The following is a 17,568-nucleotide window of genomic DNA, read 5'->3' on the forward strand; positions in this document are numbered from 1 at the left end:
TACTATCTCTTTTGGTATCACTTATGAAGTCTTCCTGTTATGGATGTCCTTAGTCATACACTTGAGCTTTTTAGTTTATTTTAATATGGAAAAGTAGTAGACTCATAAACAGATTGAACTATTCTAAAGTAGTTTAATTTGTGGTTTTAGTTTTACATGTATTTTTATGTGCATGTGTTTGTGTGTGCACACATGCATTCCATGGCAGGCCTGTAAGGTCAGAGAGCCTCTCTCGGGAGTTGTTTGACTCCTCCCACCATGTAGCTCCTTGGCATGACACTCAGTTTGTCTTCCCCAGCAGCAAGCGCTTTCCCCACAGTGAGTCATCTTGCGGCCCCGCACATATGTTCTTCTTGTCATTTATTTTGTCCTAGGATCTACTATGTGACAAATACTATTCTTGATAGAGGGTGCCCTGAAAATATACTAAGTGGCTTAAAGCTGTCTCTGTGAGAAGCAGAGGTGGTCACGCTTGGCCTCTCGGGGCCAGTTAACTTGTTTTACATGTACTGAGCAGCTTGCTGTTCTCTTTGGGGTTGGGAACCTCGTCCTTTGTGATAGAGTAATATCAGGACAGAGAAAGGATGCTACTGAGTTATAACGTTTTGCTATTCAGTAGCTCTCAGGGACGTGAGCACATGATGCTCAGCCTGCTTTGGGATCCTAGAGGGTGATTTTCTTCTAGGTTCATAGGTCCTTGTCATTTGTGTATCCCGGTTTATGTTATCTACACTTTTGTTTTGAAACTCAAATAAGTACAAATTCTGTTTTGCTTGCATTCCATTTTTTTACTTTAGAATGATAAATCTGCTTTTGAGTCTCTTACTCTCCCACATAATTATGCCTCATAATATTCAATCAGAACAATTTACTGTTTTTTATTTCACTTAGAATAAAAATTAAGTAATTTTCATGGATTTAAAAGAAATCAGGAAGCTCATCACCATCCCATGAATTTTATGCTATTTGTAACAATTTGTTGTTTAACAAAAAGAGCTTTTACGAATGTGTTCAGCATTACATGTTTCTAAAACTGTGTGTGACTGTTTTCCAAGTACCACAGATAGTTTAAAATCTTTCCTTCGGGAGATTTGTGGAGGCATTGGTCAGTTTAGAAGGGTATTTGAAATCAGTGTTTGTGATCTTCCGAACCACTCTTCAGTGCTGGCTTGCAGCTTGCTTGCTTTTCTTTCCTTTCTCTTTCTTTTTATCCCAGTTGCTTCTTCCCTGACAGTTTATAATCTGGCAGCGGGTTGACGCTGCATGAGAAAGCTGGTCATGTTGATGGTGCACAAGATGGCACATGTACAGTCCAGCATGCTTTTCACTCTGCTTTGTAAATGTAGACAATTTACCACCTCATTTCTCTCATTGGCACCGTGGGTATGTACAGTTTTAAACTATATTTTTATTTTGCATATACATGTGCTACTTTGTCTTCATGCATGCAGCCAGGAGGCTGCATGGGGTCCTGAGAGACCGAATGTAGATCTGGTCGGGAACCACTTGATGTGGGTTGCTGAACCCAGAGCAAGTTCTTCTCCCTGAGCTGTCTCTCTGGTTCCCCCTACTACGGATTGTTGTACAGTGATAAGTTTCGAAATATCCTGAGAGTTTGTTATGGAATTCATTTAACCCGGGAAATTGGATCCTAGCTATTTTTCATGTCACAACATTGGTATTCTGCTTACCCAACAAGCAGCCCAGCTTAGTGGACATTTGAGGCTTATTAAGGAGTGGGTGGAGCTTGCCCAGGATCCATACCAGTAGCCAAGATTTTGTTCAATTAGAGTGTCATCTCCTAAAAGATACAACTGGAGGGCTTGAGGGGTCCCATAAAAATACCCACTGAAATAAAAAGCAGAAATAAACAGCAGACTTCATAACTAGCTGAGAGAATTTGACTGGGGGTGGGGGAGATGAAAATGAGGCCACGGAAAGATTAAAAGGAAGTGTTTCCACCAGTCCAAGCAAGCCAGAGTAGACAGCATGTCACGGCCTTTGAACCCCCCCACCCCTGCCTGCTAATGAGTGAACCAAGGTTTCTCTTCAAATATTCTAAATCTTTCACATAGACTTCCTCATTGGTAAAGCTGCCTTTGATGTGCGCACACTCTTCTGAACTTGGTTGCCTGTCCCAGCTCCCTCACTTCCCTTTTCTAAGTCATTCCCTCTTGCTGAGGCCTCTCTCTGTGGTCCTGCATATGCCAGCCCTTTCCAAAAAAGGGTATTGTCCCATGCAGATGTGGTCCTGCCTGGAATGCCTCAGTCCTTCTGTCACTCTGCCTGCCACTTGCTGAAGGAGGACAGAGGGTCGTTCTCTGGGTCGTGCTTGATGCGTGCTGAGCAGGCCCGCCATAGCACTTCTAATACACATGAGTGTGAGTGCTTCCCTTTCTTCATTTTATACCTGGTGTGTTCTTTTTGTGCTGACAGAGAGAGAGATGACTTAATGTCTGTGCTAGTCTCTGTGCGGAGCAGCTTGGCAGAAGTGCAGAAGAGAGAGACAAGTGCCTATGAGCAGGTGAAGCATGCTGTGCAGATGACGGAGGAAGCCAACTTTGAGAAGACCAAGGCAAGTCTGATGGGTGGAAAGGGATATAGCACACAGCCACTTTCCACATGTGTATTTCTCTGATTATTTTTTACAACTAAACTAATTGCAAACACACAAAACAGATGCCAGTCCACAAATGTTGACTTCTCTAAATTAAAAAAATATATATTCTTTGGAGAGTTCTTATTCTTCTGTAAATATTTCTGTTCTGCCACTACTCAGAAGTGTAAAATAATATGGGAAAGTGCTTTGGGAGACCTGCTGGTGTGCATAATCTTGTTTACAGATAGGTAGTCACTACAGGCAGGCTCTGATGGTTTAGTCTAGCTTCACTTCTGGCCTGAGCATCTCTCAAGACCTAAGGAGCATCCATGGCAGTCCTCTACTGCCAGGAGTGGAAGGAGCTCCGGTCCCTCCTGATCGGAAACTGAGCCGAAGCCTGCCCTTCCCCACTGTGATCTGCCCATCAGATGCAGCCACAGCTGTGGGAGAGCATCTCACCCAATACCTTTGACTCTGCATCTTCCCGCTCTCTGGTTACTTCTTTCTTTATCATCTCCTTCTCCACAGCCCTCTTTTCTTGCTGAGAGGCAAGCTCCTTTTCCATTCTTTCTGTCTGTCTCTCCAGCTCACTCTTCAGCTGCTCACACTGGATCAAAGCCTGCAGGCAAGAGAGCGAGAAGGAACGTCAGGAATGGGAAGGCACACCAGGGAGAAATGAGGCAATGATACCCTTTCTTATTTAAGATAGCTCAACCCCATCTACAGATATTGAATGCTGTATTTTATTATACACAGACACTTATTTTTAATAAAGTCCCTTAGTATCAGTTACAATTTAGTCCACTCCCATTGAGTAGAAAACGACTTTCTGTTTTCAGGATGGACATTTTACAATGCCAGTAAAAGTTCATAATTAAAAAAACCCCACAATTTTCCTTGAACCAAAATTGCCTATTACGTGTTTTTAGAAATAAAAACTCTCTCGCTACCATCATCGATAGCATCCAAACATAAACTAGGATTTCAAAGTTATAATTTCAAAGCCTCAGTGAAGCCAGGGAGCCTGGGTATCTTGGTCTTGTTCCAGTTATTTGTGCCTGCAGCACCTGCCTCACTCAACTTTAATTTCCCTATCTTTTTGGTGGTGTCTGTCCGGGTAACTTTCTTGTCACCCTTGGTCAAGTGCAGTCGGGCTTTCAGCAAGTTCCAGATTGTGTTCATATTGAATTGTTCACTTCCTCAGTACCAATCCAGGGCCCACCCTCCTTTTGTCCTCATCCCATTCACCCTCATGCAGTAGCTTTGGAAGTGTCAGCTGTCCTGTCTTCACGGCAGTCTTTTTCTTCTCATGCTTGGCTGGCACGGTCCTCCTGGGTCTTCTCTGTGGCTCTGTGAGGACCTCTTAGGTCTGGTTTACTAAACCCAAGTGTGGCTTCCCAGTCCTGCCCGCCACAGTGTCCATGGCCACTGACCACGACATGTGGCTTTTTCCTGTCACTGCTCTAGCTTGAACTACATCTGCTGTGAGCATCTTCTACATAGCCCCACTTTCTTTGCCGTTGGTTTGCTCACTAATACTACCTCGCCAGCAACTCAGACGTATAGCATTTACAATATCTTCAGCCCCTGCCCACACCTCACCATGACTCCAGTCCCCTCCCACACTCTGCTGAGTGTTTACACCATGTGTGCAGACTATTGTTATAGTCTCCTGACTGCCCTCCTGGGTTCCCCCTATTCCAGTGTGTCCTTTCTACTGTCTTAGGTTTTCTGGGTTGTAACTATCTCCCTAGGGAATCCCTCTCCTGAAGTATAGTAAGAGATAAGTTTCCATGCATTATCTTCCACCACACTCTTTCGTGGTGGAACGAACACGTGAATTATAACAGCATTAGCCTGAGCTCTCTGAGCCCGTGCAGGCTGTTCTGTACATGCATAGATGGCATACTTGATCCTCACAGGAGGCGCAGTTCAGGTGGCAGTCTTTGTAGACATTTCCGTATGCTGTTTGAATGAACCTCTGCTCCTCTGAACTCCACTGTTGTTATAAAAGGCTTGGTGGCTTTCTGTAGCCATCGCCACTGAAGGACTATCCGTGCAACACTGCCAAGCTTCTCAGGTGCCATTTGCACATTCATTCCCAGCTAATGCTTGCTAAAGGGAAATCAGTCAGTAGTCTTAAAAATAAACGCGCTATTAGACAATTAGTAATTTTTTAGATTAATGGTTGAGAATTAGCAAGGCCATAGATTGGCGCCCAGCGAAGTCATCCTCAGAAAGGCTTCCTCTGGTAGCTGATGGGAGCAGATGCAGAGACCCACAGCCACACATTACAGAGGGCCCCAGTTGCAGATCTCCATCAGGTCCCTACCCTCAGAGCTCAGGGAACCCCATGGTAGAGCAGGAGGAAGAATTGTAGGAGTCAGAGGAGTGGAGGACAGCAGGAGAATGCGGCCCACAGACTCAGCTAAGTATGGCTTACAGGGTCTCACAGACTGAAGTGGCAGTCTCGTTGCCTGAAAGGGTCTGCACTAGGTCCTTGGCAAATATGCTGTGGTTGTTTAGCCTAGAGTTTTTGCGGGACTCCTAACAGCGGGAGTCACCGAGTCTTCTGCCTGCTCTTGGGATCCTTCTCCTCCTACTGGGTTGCTGCAGCCAGCCTTGGTGGGAGGGTCTGTGCCCTGTCTTACTGTATCTTGTTATGCCCTGTCTGGTTGATATTCCAGGGAGTCTTGCTCTTTTCTGAAGGAAAAAGGAGGAGGAGAGGGTCTGTGGCAGAGGGGAGGTGGAGATGGGACAGTGGGGAGAGGAGGGAGGGGAAACTGTGCTTGAGATGTGTTGTATGAGAGAAGAATTTATAAAAAAGGAAAAAGAATGTGTGAGGCGGACATTGTGTGCTGTGCACCTGGCATTCGCACTGTATTGAAATGTGATTAACATGATGTTGGAGTCTGTGAGTTTTCACCTAATGTTCTGATGAAACATACGAATTTTGCTTTGGGAGAGTATTAAGTGTGGATATTTTCAGTTCAGAAGCACTTTTTAATCTGAGATAGTTGCTTGGTGTTTGTTGCCACCCAGTGGTCATTGTTTGTATTGCATTCAGAGTAGAAGGCATTGCTTTATGGCACTGTTGTTTACCCTTCTAGTGGCTGTGAAAGTTCCTGACCTGTTTATAAGAAACAAATACCAGAGCTCCCTGGGACTAAACCACCAACCAAACAGTACACATGATGGGACTCGTGGCTCCAGCTGCCTATGTAGCAGGGGATGGCCTACTCGGTCATCATTGGGAAGAGAGGCCATTGGTCTTGTGAAGGCTCTATACCCCAGTATAGGGGAATGCCAGGACCAGGAATTGGAGTGGGTGGGTTGGTGAGCAGGGAGAGAGGGGAGGGTATAGGGGATTTTCGGAGGGGAAACCAGGAAAGGGTATAGCATTTGAAATATAAATAAAGAAAATATCTAATTAAAAAGAAAGAAAGGAAAAGAAAAGAAATATCAGGCATAGGCAGTTCATAATGTTGTTTTCAAGTAATGGTGTGGAAGTACTGTCCAGCAACGGTTGTGTTCCACTTTCTAGATCTGTGGTTTGGGCAAATTATTTCCTGATTGAAAGCTGTCCCTTTTTCTACCTGGGTGACTCTTGTGAGCGTCCGACTCGCCAGCAAGAACTATGCCACAAAAGGATCCTTCTGCACACGTTTACTGGGAGAGCTTGATTGCAGAGGCAAAAAGACCCCGAGCCCAGAACTGGTGCTGCTTATATAGGCCTAGGAGAGGCGTGTCTCACACCCGGATTGGTTATGCTTTTTACCTCATTTACATATCTACATCCGATTGGTTATGTTCTCAGTACCTCACAAAACCTCATTAACATACCTCATTTACATATCTACACCTGATTGGTTATGTTCTCAGTACCTCACAAAACCTCATTAACATGCCCCCGGCCAGTCAGTGACTCGGCAAAAACTCTACTGCACATGCGCACATTGGTTGTTTACCCAAACTTAAGCGTGGTGGCCAGTGGTAGCCAGCGCCACCTTGTAATGGCATATGTGGCTTCCCACAGGTGATGAGAACACTGAAATCGCCCTGATGAACTTGGTGACAGGACTCTGTGCTAGCCACTTAGGAAGCTTTTAGTGTATAAGGTTAGTCAGTGAAGGGCTTGACTTGAAAAATGTAACAACTACAACTGAAGATGATTTTTAAGGAGAAAAAAAGTATAATCTGGGAATCAGTAAGGGTAGAATGTGTTGATAAAATTCAAGAATCAGATAGCAAAGGTTCCAGGCTGCCTGCCTGCCTTAGGATTGAAGAGGTTGAGTGATGTGTGCAGGCATGGGCTTAGGAAGTCAGTGGGCACAAGAGAGGTGAAAGAACACTCTGAGGAGAATTTTCTTTACAAATGGCAACATAGAAGGTTCAGTAAATGTTTTAAAAAAACCATTTTTATTCTGTGTCTTGGATTTTAAGAGGAGCAAAAAAGCAGAAATAAGAAATTTGGGGTGGAAAAAAGACCAGAAAAGCATTGAGCACCAGACTTCACTTGGGCATGGCCGTCATGCCGCTTGCAGCACAGTGTCTAGTGCAAAACAAAACCAAGCTGTCAGTGCATCTTACTCCCTCACCCAGTCGGGTTGCAGTCCTCTCAGGCATGTTTGTGGTGATGCTGGGATTAGCAAGCCTACTGCTGCATCAGAATGTGGCATATGTGGTTATGTATTATATACAACCCTCAGTGATAAAAGCAACTGTGTTATTGGCCTTCATGTGTGTTGTATTATTGATCATTATTTTAGACTTGTGTGTGTGTGATCACAGCAGCAGGAGCCTCATTCACCCACATTCAGTGGGTCTCCTGATTGCTTCAGAAGCAGTAACATGACCTACAATATGCAGGCTTATATGAGTGTAAACTGATATAGTGTGCTCTTCTCAGAACATGGTCATTAACTGATGCAAATAGTCTCAGGGTAGGCTTATTGATAAGTTTCCGGTAAGCAAGTATTTATAAATTAAAAGCAATACTGTGTTTTATTCATATGTAAAAATCTTAAATGTATTGATAATCACTTTTATTTAATGGGCTTTGCTTCAGAAAAATAAATTCATATTTATAAGCTTTAAATTTTATGCTCACTAACAATAAACAATAAATCATTGTAGTATATTAATTTATTATTCATGAGTCTTTTGCTGGAATTTCTAGGAAACTATAACAGTTGGGAGGAAGATTAGAGATGTCATAAAATAGGTTTCCTGGTTTAAAACTTCAGTTGGCAGATGTTAGTTTTGTTGTGGAAAATGTTTGACTTCTTTATGATAGTAATTTTTATCCTTTGGCTTAATAAAACTAGAAATAGAAATACGAAGCCCACAAAGTTATGTTTTGAAATAACTGTTGATAAACAGCATGCAGTGCCTGCAAAGGAAGCCACATGAGTGGAATCCACTGGCTTGGGAAAGCAAAATCTCTCAGTTCCTCAAGGCTGGCGGCCATTTCCACCAAGTAAGGAAAAAGCGAACCCACCACAGATCCCCCGGGAAAAATGGGGTGCAGGCCCCACCTGGACATGATCGTCTTAGTTGTGATCTAGCCTCTGAGGATTTTGTTTCCTCAGGGTTATACATCAGCTGTGGCTCTCGAAAATGAGTACATTCGAGCCCTTGAACTACAAGGACCAGTACCCTGCAGACCCCTGTAATAAGGGTTAGAGAGTCCTGAGCCTTGGTGAGGCCACCTGTTAGAGACATTTTAGATCGGGGATGCCAGCTCCCTGATTTAGGTCCAAGGGTAAGGTGATTGCTTGTTACTCAATCATTAAGACCTGAGGTAGGATCTGCTGGGGAGGTGGAGACAGGAGGTTCTCTAGGACATAATAGCCAACCAGTCTATGTAACTGGTGAGCTCCAGGTCAGGTGGGAGACCATGTCTCAAAAATTAAGGTAGAGATGTGGTTGAAGTGGACTTTGGCTTCCATGTGTGTGTACACACATGTTTGTGCGTGCACAAACATACATGCATATGTGACTAAATTTTTTATTTTCACGCGTTACTAAATTTTACTGTTTCTTTCATTGTAACCAAGTATAAATGTTAAAAATTTAAAAGGGTATAAAATGAAATGTGTGAACTTGGTTACATACCTAGTGACAGACTCCATGACAATTTGTAACCTAAGGGTTAGTCATTGTTCTTCATTCCTCCTCCGCTGCTGCCTGCTGGTGAGCATCAGGGGACGGAAGCCTCAGGCACAGCAGTCAGTCATCAGCACCCTTTGTTTATATGACTGACAGCGCCACTTTGTGCTTTCCACTGAACCTTCCTCCTGCTAGGCCACCATGAGGACCATTTCCTCTGGTTCCTTCGAAAACTGGAATCTTTCCTTCTTGCTGTTTGGGCTGGCTGGGCTCTCAGGTGTTCTTACTATTCCCATACTTAATGGTGTTAATGCCTAAGTTTTTGTTCAGTTGGGAATCTCTTTGGATATACTGGTTCTATTTACTTATACCGGTAGTATTCATTATATCAGTAAATGTTACTGAGTTGTATTTTACTAGATTAGTGGAAAATGATTATAACTAACACAATTGCACAAAATTCAGTATTCCCTAGTATTTCAGGCTCCAACGGATTCAGTTATAGAAAAAAAATCACTCTCATTTCTCTTACAATCTAATTAAAAAATTCAGCTAGGATTTAAGTTGGGGCTAACTTCCTTGGAGAACCGGTTTTAATCAAAACCAATTTGATTGGTTTGAAATTGGCTCTCATACTGTAGGATAACAGAAACTTTCCAAAATAAAGACCTGAAAGTAAACACCTTCTAGATGAAGGAAGGAGAGTTTGCTGCATATCATAGATATTTTCTGTCTATATTTACCTTTTAGCAGAGGGCAGCATAACTGTGCCTCAAGCCCAATGGTGTACATGGAGACTATTTCCATATCTACTGTCAACAAATGTGGCTGTGCAGTTTGTTTGCTTTATTTTTATTTTCAAATAGTTTTAATTTTTTCTCTCATATTTTACATCCTAGCCACATTTTTCCCTGTTTCTCCCCCCCCCCCCAAGTTTCCCCCTCAACTTCTCCCCCGCAACCACTCCTCTTCTGATTCCCTTCAGGACAGGACAGGCCTCTCAGGGGTAACAACCAAACATGTCATATCAAGTTGCAATAAGACTAGGCACCTCTCTCATATTAAGGCTGGATGAGGCAACCCAGTGGTGGGAAGAGGGTCCCGAAAACAGGCAAAAGTGTCAGAGACAGCCTCTGCTCCTGCTGTTAGGAGACCCACAAGAAGGCCAAGCTACACAACTGTAACATATGTGAGGAGGGCCTAGGTAAGATCCATGCAGGCTTCCCTGGTTGGTGCTGTGGGTTGCTTGTGATGTTCTTGTCCTGTCTGGCCCCTACAACCCTTTCTTCCCCTCTCCTGCAGGATTCCCCAAGCTCCACCTAACACTTGGCTGTGGGTTTCTGCATCTGCTTCCATCTGTTGCTGGCCTCTCTGATGACAGTTATGCTCTGGTCTTGGAGTACAGCAGAATATTATTAGGTTGTATTTGGTTCTGTCCTAGGTGTCTGGGCTGTCTGGCCTCTGGTTCCTGGCCCTCCAACAGTGTCGAGGTGAGATCCCTCTCATAGCATGGGTCTCAAACTGGACTGGACATTGGTTGGCCACTTCCCCATGGCACATCTTGTAGGTAGGACAAATTGTAGGTTGAAGGTTTTGTGGCTGGCTGTTCCAGTTCCTCTCCTGGAAGTCTTGCTTGATTGTGAGAGATGGTCAGTTCAGTCAGGCTCTGTATCCCCCATTGCTAGGAGTCTTAGTTAGGGCTACCCTAGTAGATTCTGTGGAGTTTCCATTGTCTCCCCAATTAGCCCCCAATTCCAGTTGTCTCTCCCAATAATTTCTCCCTCCATCTCCCTCTTACTTGATCCCTCCTGCTCCTGTCTCCCCCCACAATATCCTTCCTAGGGAGATTTCATTCGTGCTCCCTCCCTGAAACATCCACTTAGAAGTGAGGACATAATGTTTGACTTTCTGGGTCTGCGTCATCTCACCAAGAATGATTTTTTTCTAGTTCCATCCATTTGCCTGTAAATTTTATGATGTTATTTTTTATCAGCTGAATAATACTCCATTGTATAAATATAACCCATTTGATGTATCCATTCTTTGGTTGAGGGACATCTAGGTTGTTTTCAGTTTCTGACTATTACAAATTAGGCTGCTGTAGATATAGTTGAGTAAGTTTCCTTTATGGTAGGATAAAGCATCCTTTGGGTATATGCCCAGGGGTGGTATAACTGAGTCTTGAGGTAGATCCATTCTAAGAAACTGCCCTATTGATTTCCAAAGTAGCTGTAGAAGTTTGCACCCCCCACCAGCAATGAAGGAGTGTTCCCCTTGTTCCACATCATTACCAGTATGAACTGTCACTTGTGTTTGTCTTAACCATCCTAGACTGTCCAAATTGTAATCATATAGCTTGTGAGCTATGTGAGACCTGGGTTGGGCCAGTGCTGTAGGCATAGACAAATGCCAGAGGACTGAGATTCTATAGGAAGTTCATTTGATTGAGGGATTTTTTTTTTACTGTAGTTTGCAGTTCTACTTCATTCTTGGACATTATAGATAATGGTATTATTATGAATGTGTCCAAGGGAAGTGAAGGAGGTTTTTCTTTTTTATTTCTTTTGTTTTTTTACAGTCCATTCATTGCCCCATCCCCACCCACCTTCCCACAGTTCCTCATCTCATTCTTCCTCCCCCTGTCTTCAAGAAGATGTCTCCCACCCCAGGCCTCCCCACTCCCTGGGGCCTCAAGTCTCTTGAGGATTAGGTGCCTCTTTCCCGACTAAGGCCAGACCAAGCAGTCTTCTGCTGTATATGTGTCTCTCAGGGGCCTTGGACCACCAGCTCATGTATGCTGCGTAGTGGTGGCTCAGTGTGTGAGAGACCGCAGGGATCCAGGCTAGTTGAGACTGCTGGTCTTCCTAAGGGCTCACCCTCCTCCTCAGTTTCTTCCAGCCTTTCCTTAATTCAACCACAGGGGTCTCGGACTAGTCTTGTAGCTTCAATGGTGAAATGGCAACCTGTGAGTGAGTGAGAGAGAGAGTGCATCATCAGGGTGTTGCTATGACAATAGTGTTGGAAAGCAGTCATCCAAGTGGACTGTAGAAGGTATTTGAACTATCTTAAATAAGAAAGGGTATCATTGCCTCATTTCTCCCTGGTGTGCCTTCCCACTCCTGACGTTCCTTCTTGCTCTCTTGCCTGCAGGCTTTGATCCAGTGTGAGCAGCTGAAGAGTGAGCTGGAGAGGCAGACAGAAAGACTGGAAAAGGAGCTTGCCTCTCAGCAAGAAAAGAGGGCTGTGGAGAAGGAGATGATAAAGAAAGAAGTAACCAGAGAGCGGGAAGATGCAGAGTCAAAGGTATTGGGTGAGATGCTCTCCCACAGCTGTGGCTGCATCTGATGGGTAGATCACAGTGGGGAAGGGCAGGCTTCTGCTCACAGTTTTAGCCCTTCCTATCAAGGAAGGTGGCACAACGTTCCTGGCAGTGGTGGTGGGCACACCTGAGGGCTCACGCCTGCCCGTCTTCCCTCCTTTCTGAAGTCCTGTGCACCCCTTTCTATCTTCCTTTCAGCTTCAACAGATGAATTGGAGTCTCTGGGGCTGTAGTTATAGGACTGGTGCAGCTCTCTCAGAAAGCATACAGAAGGCATGCAGACCTTGGGGAAGGCGGCTGTTGAGCAAATACGTTCATAGATGCATCAAGTCTGTCCAGCCTAGACAGGCATGAGAGACTTTTGTGAGAAGGATTTTGAAGTAAGGCCTAGGAAGATGACAGGATAGGTAGGTGAACCGTGGAGTTAGGGGAGGAGAGTGTCATGTGCAGGAAAAGCCCACACCCATAGGAGCTGCAGCTCTGTGCTTTGTGGGGTTTGGATGCCGCCCAGTGGTAGAGCAGAGGGAGTCGGGTAGACTGGAGAGGGTGAAGTGTGGAGACGTAGAGAGAGACTAAGTCACTAATGCTCTTAAAATCTACATGAGGATTAGAAATGTCAGCTAAATGTGACATGAAGCCACATGTTGAGTCTTCACATTGGACGGTGTGGTAATGATAGCTATATTTGAGGGAAGTCACCTCATTAATAAACTGGAGTAGAACCAGAAACCAGAGTTTGTGCTGGGCGATAAGGTTAGAATTAGTGATGGTATCCAGTGGAGAGGATAACATTTTGGTCCTAGGAGGTCACTGGGAGTTAGTTATGTCACCCAGGGAGAGGGGAGAGCATTGTGGTCATAGCTTTTCAGGACGGTTTCAGGGCACATTTACTCTCCCCAAGTTCCCTCAACCTCAGCAGAGAAACTGAGTTGAAGCCAGTAGGTGGCAACCAGTTAAACTATTGGCCTGCCTTGTTCTTCCATTCAGTTCTTGGCCCTTTCTCCTGTTCCTGGCCTTTCCCCACCTCAGGCAGTTCCTGCCGTTGTCCTTGCTGAGGCTCTGCTGATCTTCAGCTTGCCCTCCTCAGCAGCATTATCATCATCAGCAGCAGCAGCACTGTCTTATCTTCTCAGTCTCTACTGTGTAAGAAGTTTGAAAAATCTCACAGACTTCACCTCCTTCCCAGGAAAATTAGTCTGTGTTTTATTTGATCCTTCTGAGTTCTTGAAGCAGTCTCTTCCAGAGCCTCTCAGAGCAAAACTAGGTTCCTCCTTGTAGGTTCCCATACCTCATTGATGGCAAATTCTTATTGGACTGTTGATGTCTGTCTCTAACTTCCTGTGAGGCCCTTGAGTACATGAGCTATCATCCTCGCTGCTTGGCACACTTAGCAGGTGCTCACAGACATATTTTTGAATGAAGTATGAATAGCATACTAGGAAGGAATAGAAGGCCCATGGCATCAGAAAGACATGGCGAAGGCAGAGGTTAGAGCTGGTCCTGTCTGCAAGTGATCATGACAAGCCTTGTGGGAAGGTGGTGTTTAGCTAAGATCCAAAGAATAGGTAGGACTAGAATCTAGCTTCCAAGGAAGGAAGTGGCCTCTGTTCCTCCCGAAAAAGGCACGAGGGAGGTGTAGTTTTGAATTGCCTCTTGTGTGTATGAGAAAATAGCACTAGTGTCAAAAACTGCTGTTGTTCACACATAGGGAATTTTCACTTGGGAAGCGGCCTGCTGCATGGAAACCATTTGACTTGGTGGCTTCACAATATAAAACCATTCCATTGAGGATTCAAATAGGAAGGCAAAACAGAGTAATGGAGTGTGCTTGGTCGTCTCCTGAGCCAAGGAGGCAGCTGAAGGAGCCCTTTTCACAAGTGGGTGAGCTTCAGCAGATTTGCTCTCAGGTCCAGCCCTGAGGATGAGCACGACGTGAGAGGCAGGAGTAACTGACTCCTCATAGCTGGATGCTGTTCTCCTCAAGGAAAATGGCTCTAGACAGCATGGTGTGAGAGGTGACCCAGGTTGACCTCTCTGGGACCTTGTTTAGTCTTCAAGCATAATGAATGCTTTAAGCACTTGACAGGATTAGATGAGATGATGTTTTGAAAAAAAAAATGTCCCAATGCCTGTCTTATGGTAGGCATTGAGCCTGTGTGTTACCATTTTTATTTTAGGGAAGGCACCGTGGACCTGCTGGGCAGTTTTCTTGTGCCTACACACGTCAGCACCAACAGATAAGCTTAATGATGAACTCAAGCTGTACCTTATGTATTTTCTTGAGTGAACTTGGCCAAGTAGCTTAGTTCTCTTAATCTCATTTCAGGGGAACTGAAAATTAATCCAATCCAAGTAATCCAATTTTCATTAATCCAAATCTGATACAATTCTTTCTCTAAAGGGACTGAAGTGTGTGTGTGTGTGTGTGTGTGTGTGTGTTACCCAAGCAAAGTACTTAGTTTCTCATTTCACCAAAGTCTCTGCATAATACCACTTCAGTAGTTGTGATGGAGATGCCGCAAACACGGTACTGTGGTCACAGTCACGCATGCACATGTGCTAAGGGCTAGCATGCAAGCATCTGTCTGTCCCTCCTTTGTCCTTCTTTCTCTCCATCTCTGCACCTCGCCTACAGAGGACCTGCATCTTTTCCCTCCTGGATCCTTTACGGTTTCTCAAGCAGATCTGAAATTCACGCCCAGGACAAAAACTTGCCAATGCACAATACTGAATGAGGTATTCATGAAACAATGAGAAGGGAGCTTCCTCATTATATTTCCAAATACTATAATTCATGTGTATGAAAGTGTGCGCACGGCTAAGCAGAAAGCAGGGATCGTCTGTTGTCGCTGTGGAATCACAAAGAAAAGTTTTGCTTTTCAGAACCGCTCTCTGGGGCGGGGAGATGGTGTAGTTGGTGAGGTGCTTACTGCACAGACGTTAGGACCTGAGTTTGGATCCACAGCACCCACGAGATAAGGCCAGACATGGCTGTGTGTGCCCGCAGTCTCGGTGCTGGGAGGCTGGAGACAAAAGGATTCCTGGGGCCTGGGGGCTGGCTAGTGTCACTGAATCTATGAGCTCCAGGTTCAGTGAGAGACTCTGCCTCAAAAAAATAAGGTATACAGTGATTGAAGATGATACCAGGGCAGACCTCTGGCCTCAGCGTGAATGTGCACACATGTATTTGTACACCCACATGCACATGTGCATACACACACACACACACATGCACACACACACTACTATGCTCAGGAATACAGTCTAATGGGAAAAGTGACCAATTAATCATTACAATTACATTGTAAAGTTAGTGTAAAACCAGGCACTCCTGGCTTCCTAACAATGGAAGACTCAAGGGACTAGCCACTCTCCCCACCATGTCCCTTTGTGTGGGAGGCTCTAGACAACAGGTCCCCTGCCTACCTGCCCATATTTGCATCAGTCCCCCAGCCATGTTACCTGCTGTGAGCTTGTCTCCTGCCTTCGGTGTGCTCTCTGAGCCACTCTGGTGTGTTAGTTCAGTCCATCATTTATCATATGCTTATTTGATCACCCCCTACAGTCCACACATTTTCTTAGTTGCTTCCCTTGACAATAGTCCATTTCCAGAATCCCTAATTTGTTCTATCTCTTCTACCCCTTCATGCAATGGTCAGTGTACTGGAAACCACTGTGCAGACATTTCCATCAAGCTTTCTCAACCTCGCCGTCCTTGTCTCTCCCTTGCCCCTGTCAAAGTTTAAAGGACTTACCTGATGTCAGTGCCTTAGACATCCAGCTGTGCTGCAGCTGTCTGTGTTACTTCTGGCTCTGCAACAGATGTGGATGGAGAAACTCCTGCAGTGTAATGCTGACTTCCAGATGGTGGGTGTGGGGGGAAAAGAAGGTGTGACAACAGGAGGGAGGCCTCAGGAAGTGGGTGACAGGAGGCAGCAGACAGGTCGTGGGCAGAGGAGCTAAATGATGGGTGGTAGAAGGAGGGAGGCTGAAGGAAGGGAGGGAGGGAGGGAAGGAGGAATTGGTGTGTGTCTTGTAATAGAAACGGACACAGAGTTTACAATTAACAAAACAACTGTCTGCGTATTTATTCTAAACACGGAGCACTCTTAGTATGCTTAACAGATTTATCTCCGTATAAATAAGTACTATATTAGTTTTGTTAGCTTGCCACTAAAATTGGCTACTGCTGTATGGGTCCAGATGACCTATAATTACAGGTTTATGATATGAATAATCATGAACTTGAGTACTTAAATTATAGAAATTAAATGATACTCTATTTGCCCTGTTTATTTTCCTGGACCTTTAATTATTCGTTCAGATTGTAATATGCACAAAGATACTTTGTAGTTTGTTATTAGCAAAGCTCTGTGCCAAGGAAGTTTTCAGACAACCTTTAATGTTTGGGACATGTAAATAACTATAAATCAAATGCACAGTTCTCTGTGATTTTCAGAAAAAGTCAATTAGTTGATCATTCTAAATTAGAAAGTATCTTCAGGGCTTCTTATTTTCATGTGGGTCAAGTATGCTATTTATGTAATTCAAGTGCAGACACCTGATGACTGTAAAGCTCTTACTTAACTGTAAGCTTTTGTTCAGTATTGAAAATTTAAGAGTTTTTATTACTACATATTAATTATATACAATAATGGGTCTCACCAGTGTGTTTTCATGTGTGTATATAATATATTTTGATGACATTTATCCCCATTAATATCTCTCATTCCACTGGGTGTTTTTGGATATATGAACTAATGAGTTTATTAGGCTTATTTATAGGGCACCAGTTTAGTCTTTCATGTATAGAAGAGTCCACGTGCCGGGGGCAGTGATGGAGCTCAAGCACCTCGCTCCTGTCTTGACAGACACAGTGGATACCCTATGTGGTTAGTTCTGGCCCAGGGCGGCATTCCTTCACTTTCAGTGTTAACTAACAAGTTAGCACTGAACACAGCTCAACCATTAAGCCTAAGGACTGGAAAATGTTTCTAATTCTAAGGATAAATAAGGAGGACTTGATGCTATCTACAGACTCCCTCAGAAAAGCCATTTATTCTAATTATTCATCCATATACTCTTGGAACATTTGGTCCCTTTTAATGAATATGCCCTTGAGGAACTTCTAGTCAAAAAACAAAGAGACAGCTAAAAACAATGAACGGGTGTGATTAAGCGCCATGACAGCGGTGTACAGAGGTGGAGGGTGATGAGGTGGATACTCTGAGCGTGCTGAAGGATTCCATGTCACTGCAACTGTGAGAATACGGCGAGGGTCCAGGATGGCGTGGATAGCAACAGTGAGAACAGACACAGGCACAGAGCAGGCAGGGAGTTCCCATGCACAGCAGCTAAGTAGCAGCCCCTGTGTGAAAGACCCCAGCCGGCTCTGTGCTGGGCACTGGCCTCAAGGAGGGATCCTGGAAGACAGAGATAATTGCACATCTACCAGGGCTGATTCCTGATAGGACTGAGGACACTCATTAATGGAGGACACATGGGCCTTGCCAACAGAGGAACTGCTGAGAACTCCCTT

The 17,568-nt window shown here is 44.5% G+C and overlaps 1 protein-coding gene across 6 annotated transcripts in view; it reads left to right on the forward strand.

The window, feature by feature from the left end:
• The window catches only part of Sdccag8 (SHH signaling and ciliogenesis regulator SDCCAG8), a 195,942-nt gene that overhangs the window by 36,417 nt on the left and 141,957 nt on the right, over window positions 1-17,568 (forward strand). For all 6 annotated transcript variants that reach the window (XM_029481038.2, XM_021162638.3, XM_085843266.1 and 3 more), the window contains exons 9-10: window positions 2,437-2,575; window positions 11,861-12,013. In XM_029481038.2, the coding sequence (XP_029336898.1) occupies window positions 2,437-2,575; window positions 11,861-12,013 (292 nt within the window). The remainder of the gene's footprint in view (window positions 1-2,436; window positions 2,576-11,860; window positions 12,014-17,568) is intronic.

This window comes from Mus caroli, unplaced genomic scaffold, assembly GCF_978045245.1.
Source record: "Mus caroli unplaced genomic scaffold, Mus_caroli_1 scaffold_1, whole genome shotgun sequence".
NCBI classification, from domain to species: Eukaryota; Metazoa; Chordata; class Mammalia; order Rodentia; family Muridae; genus Mus; species Mus caroli.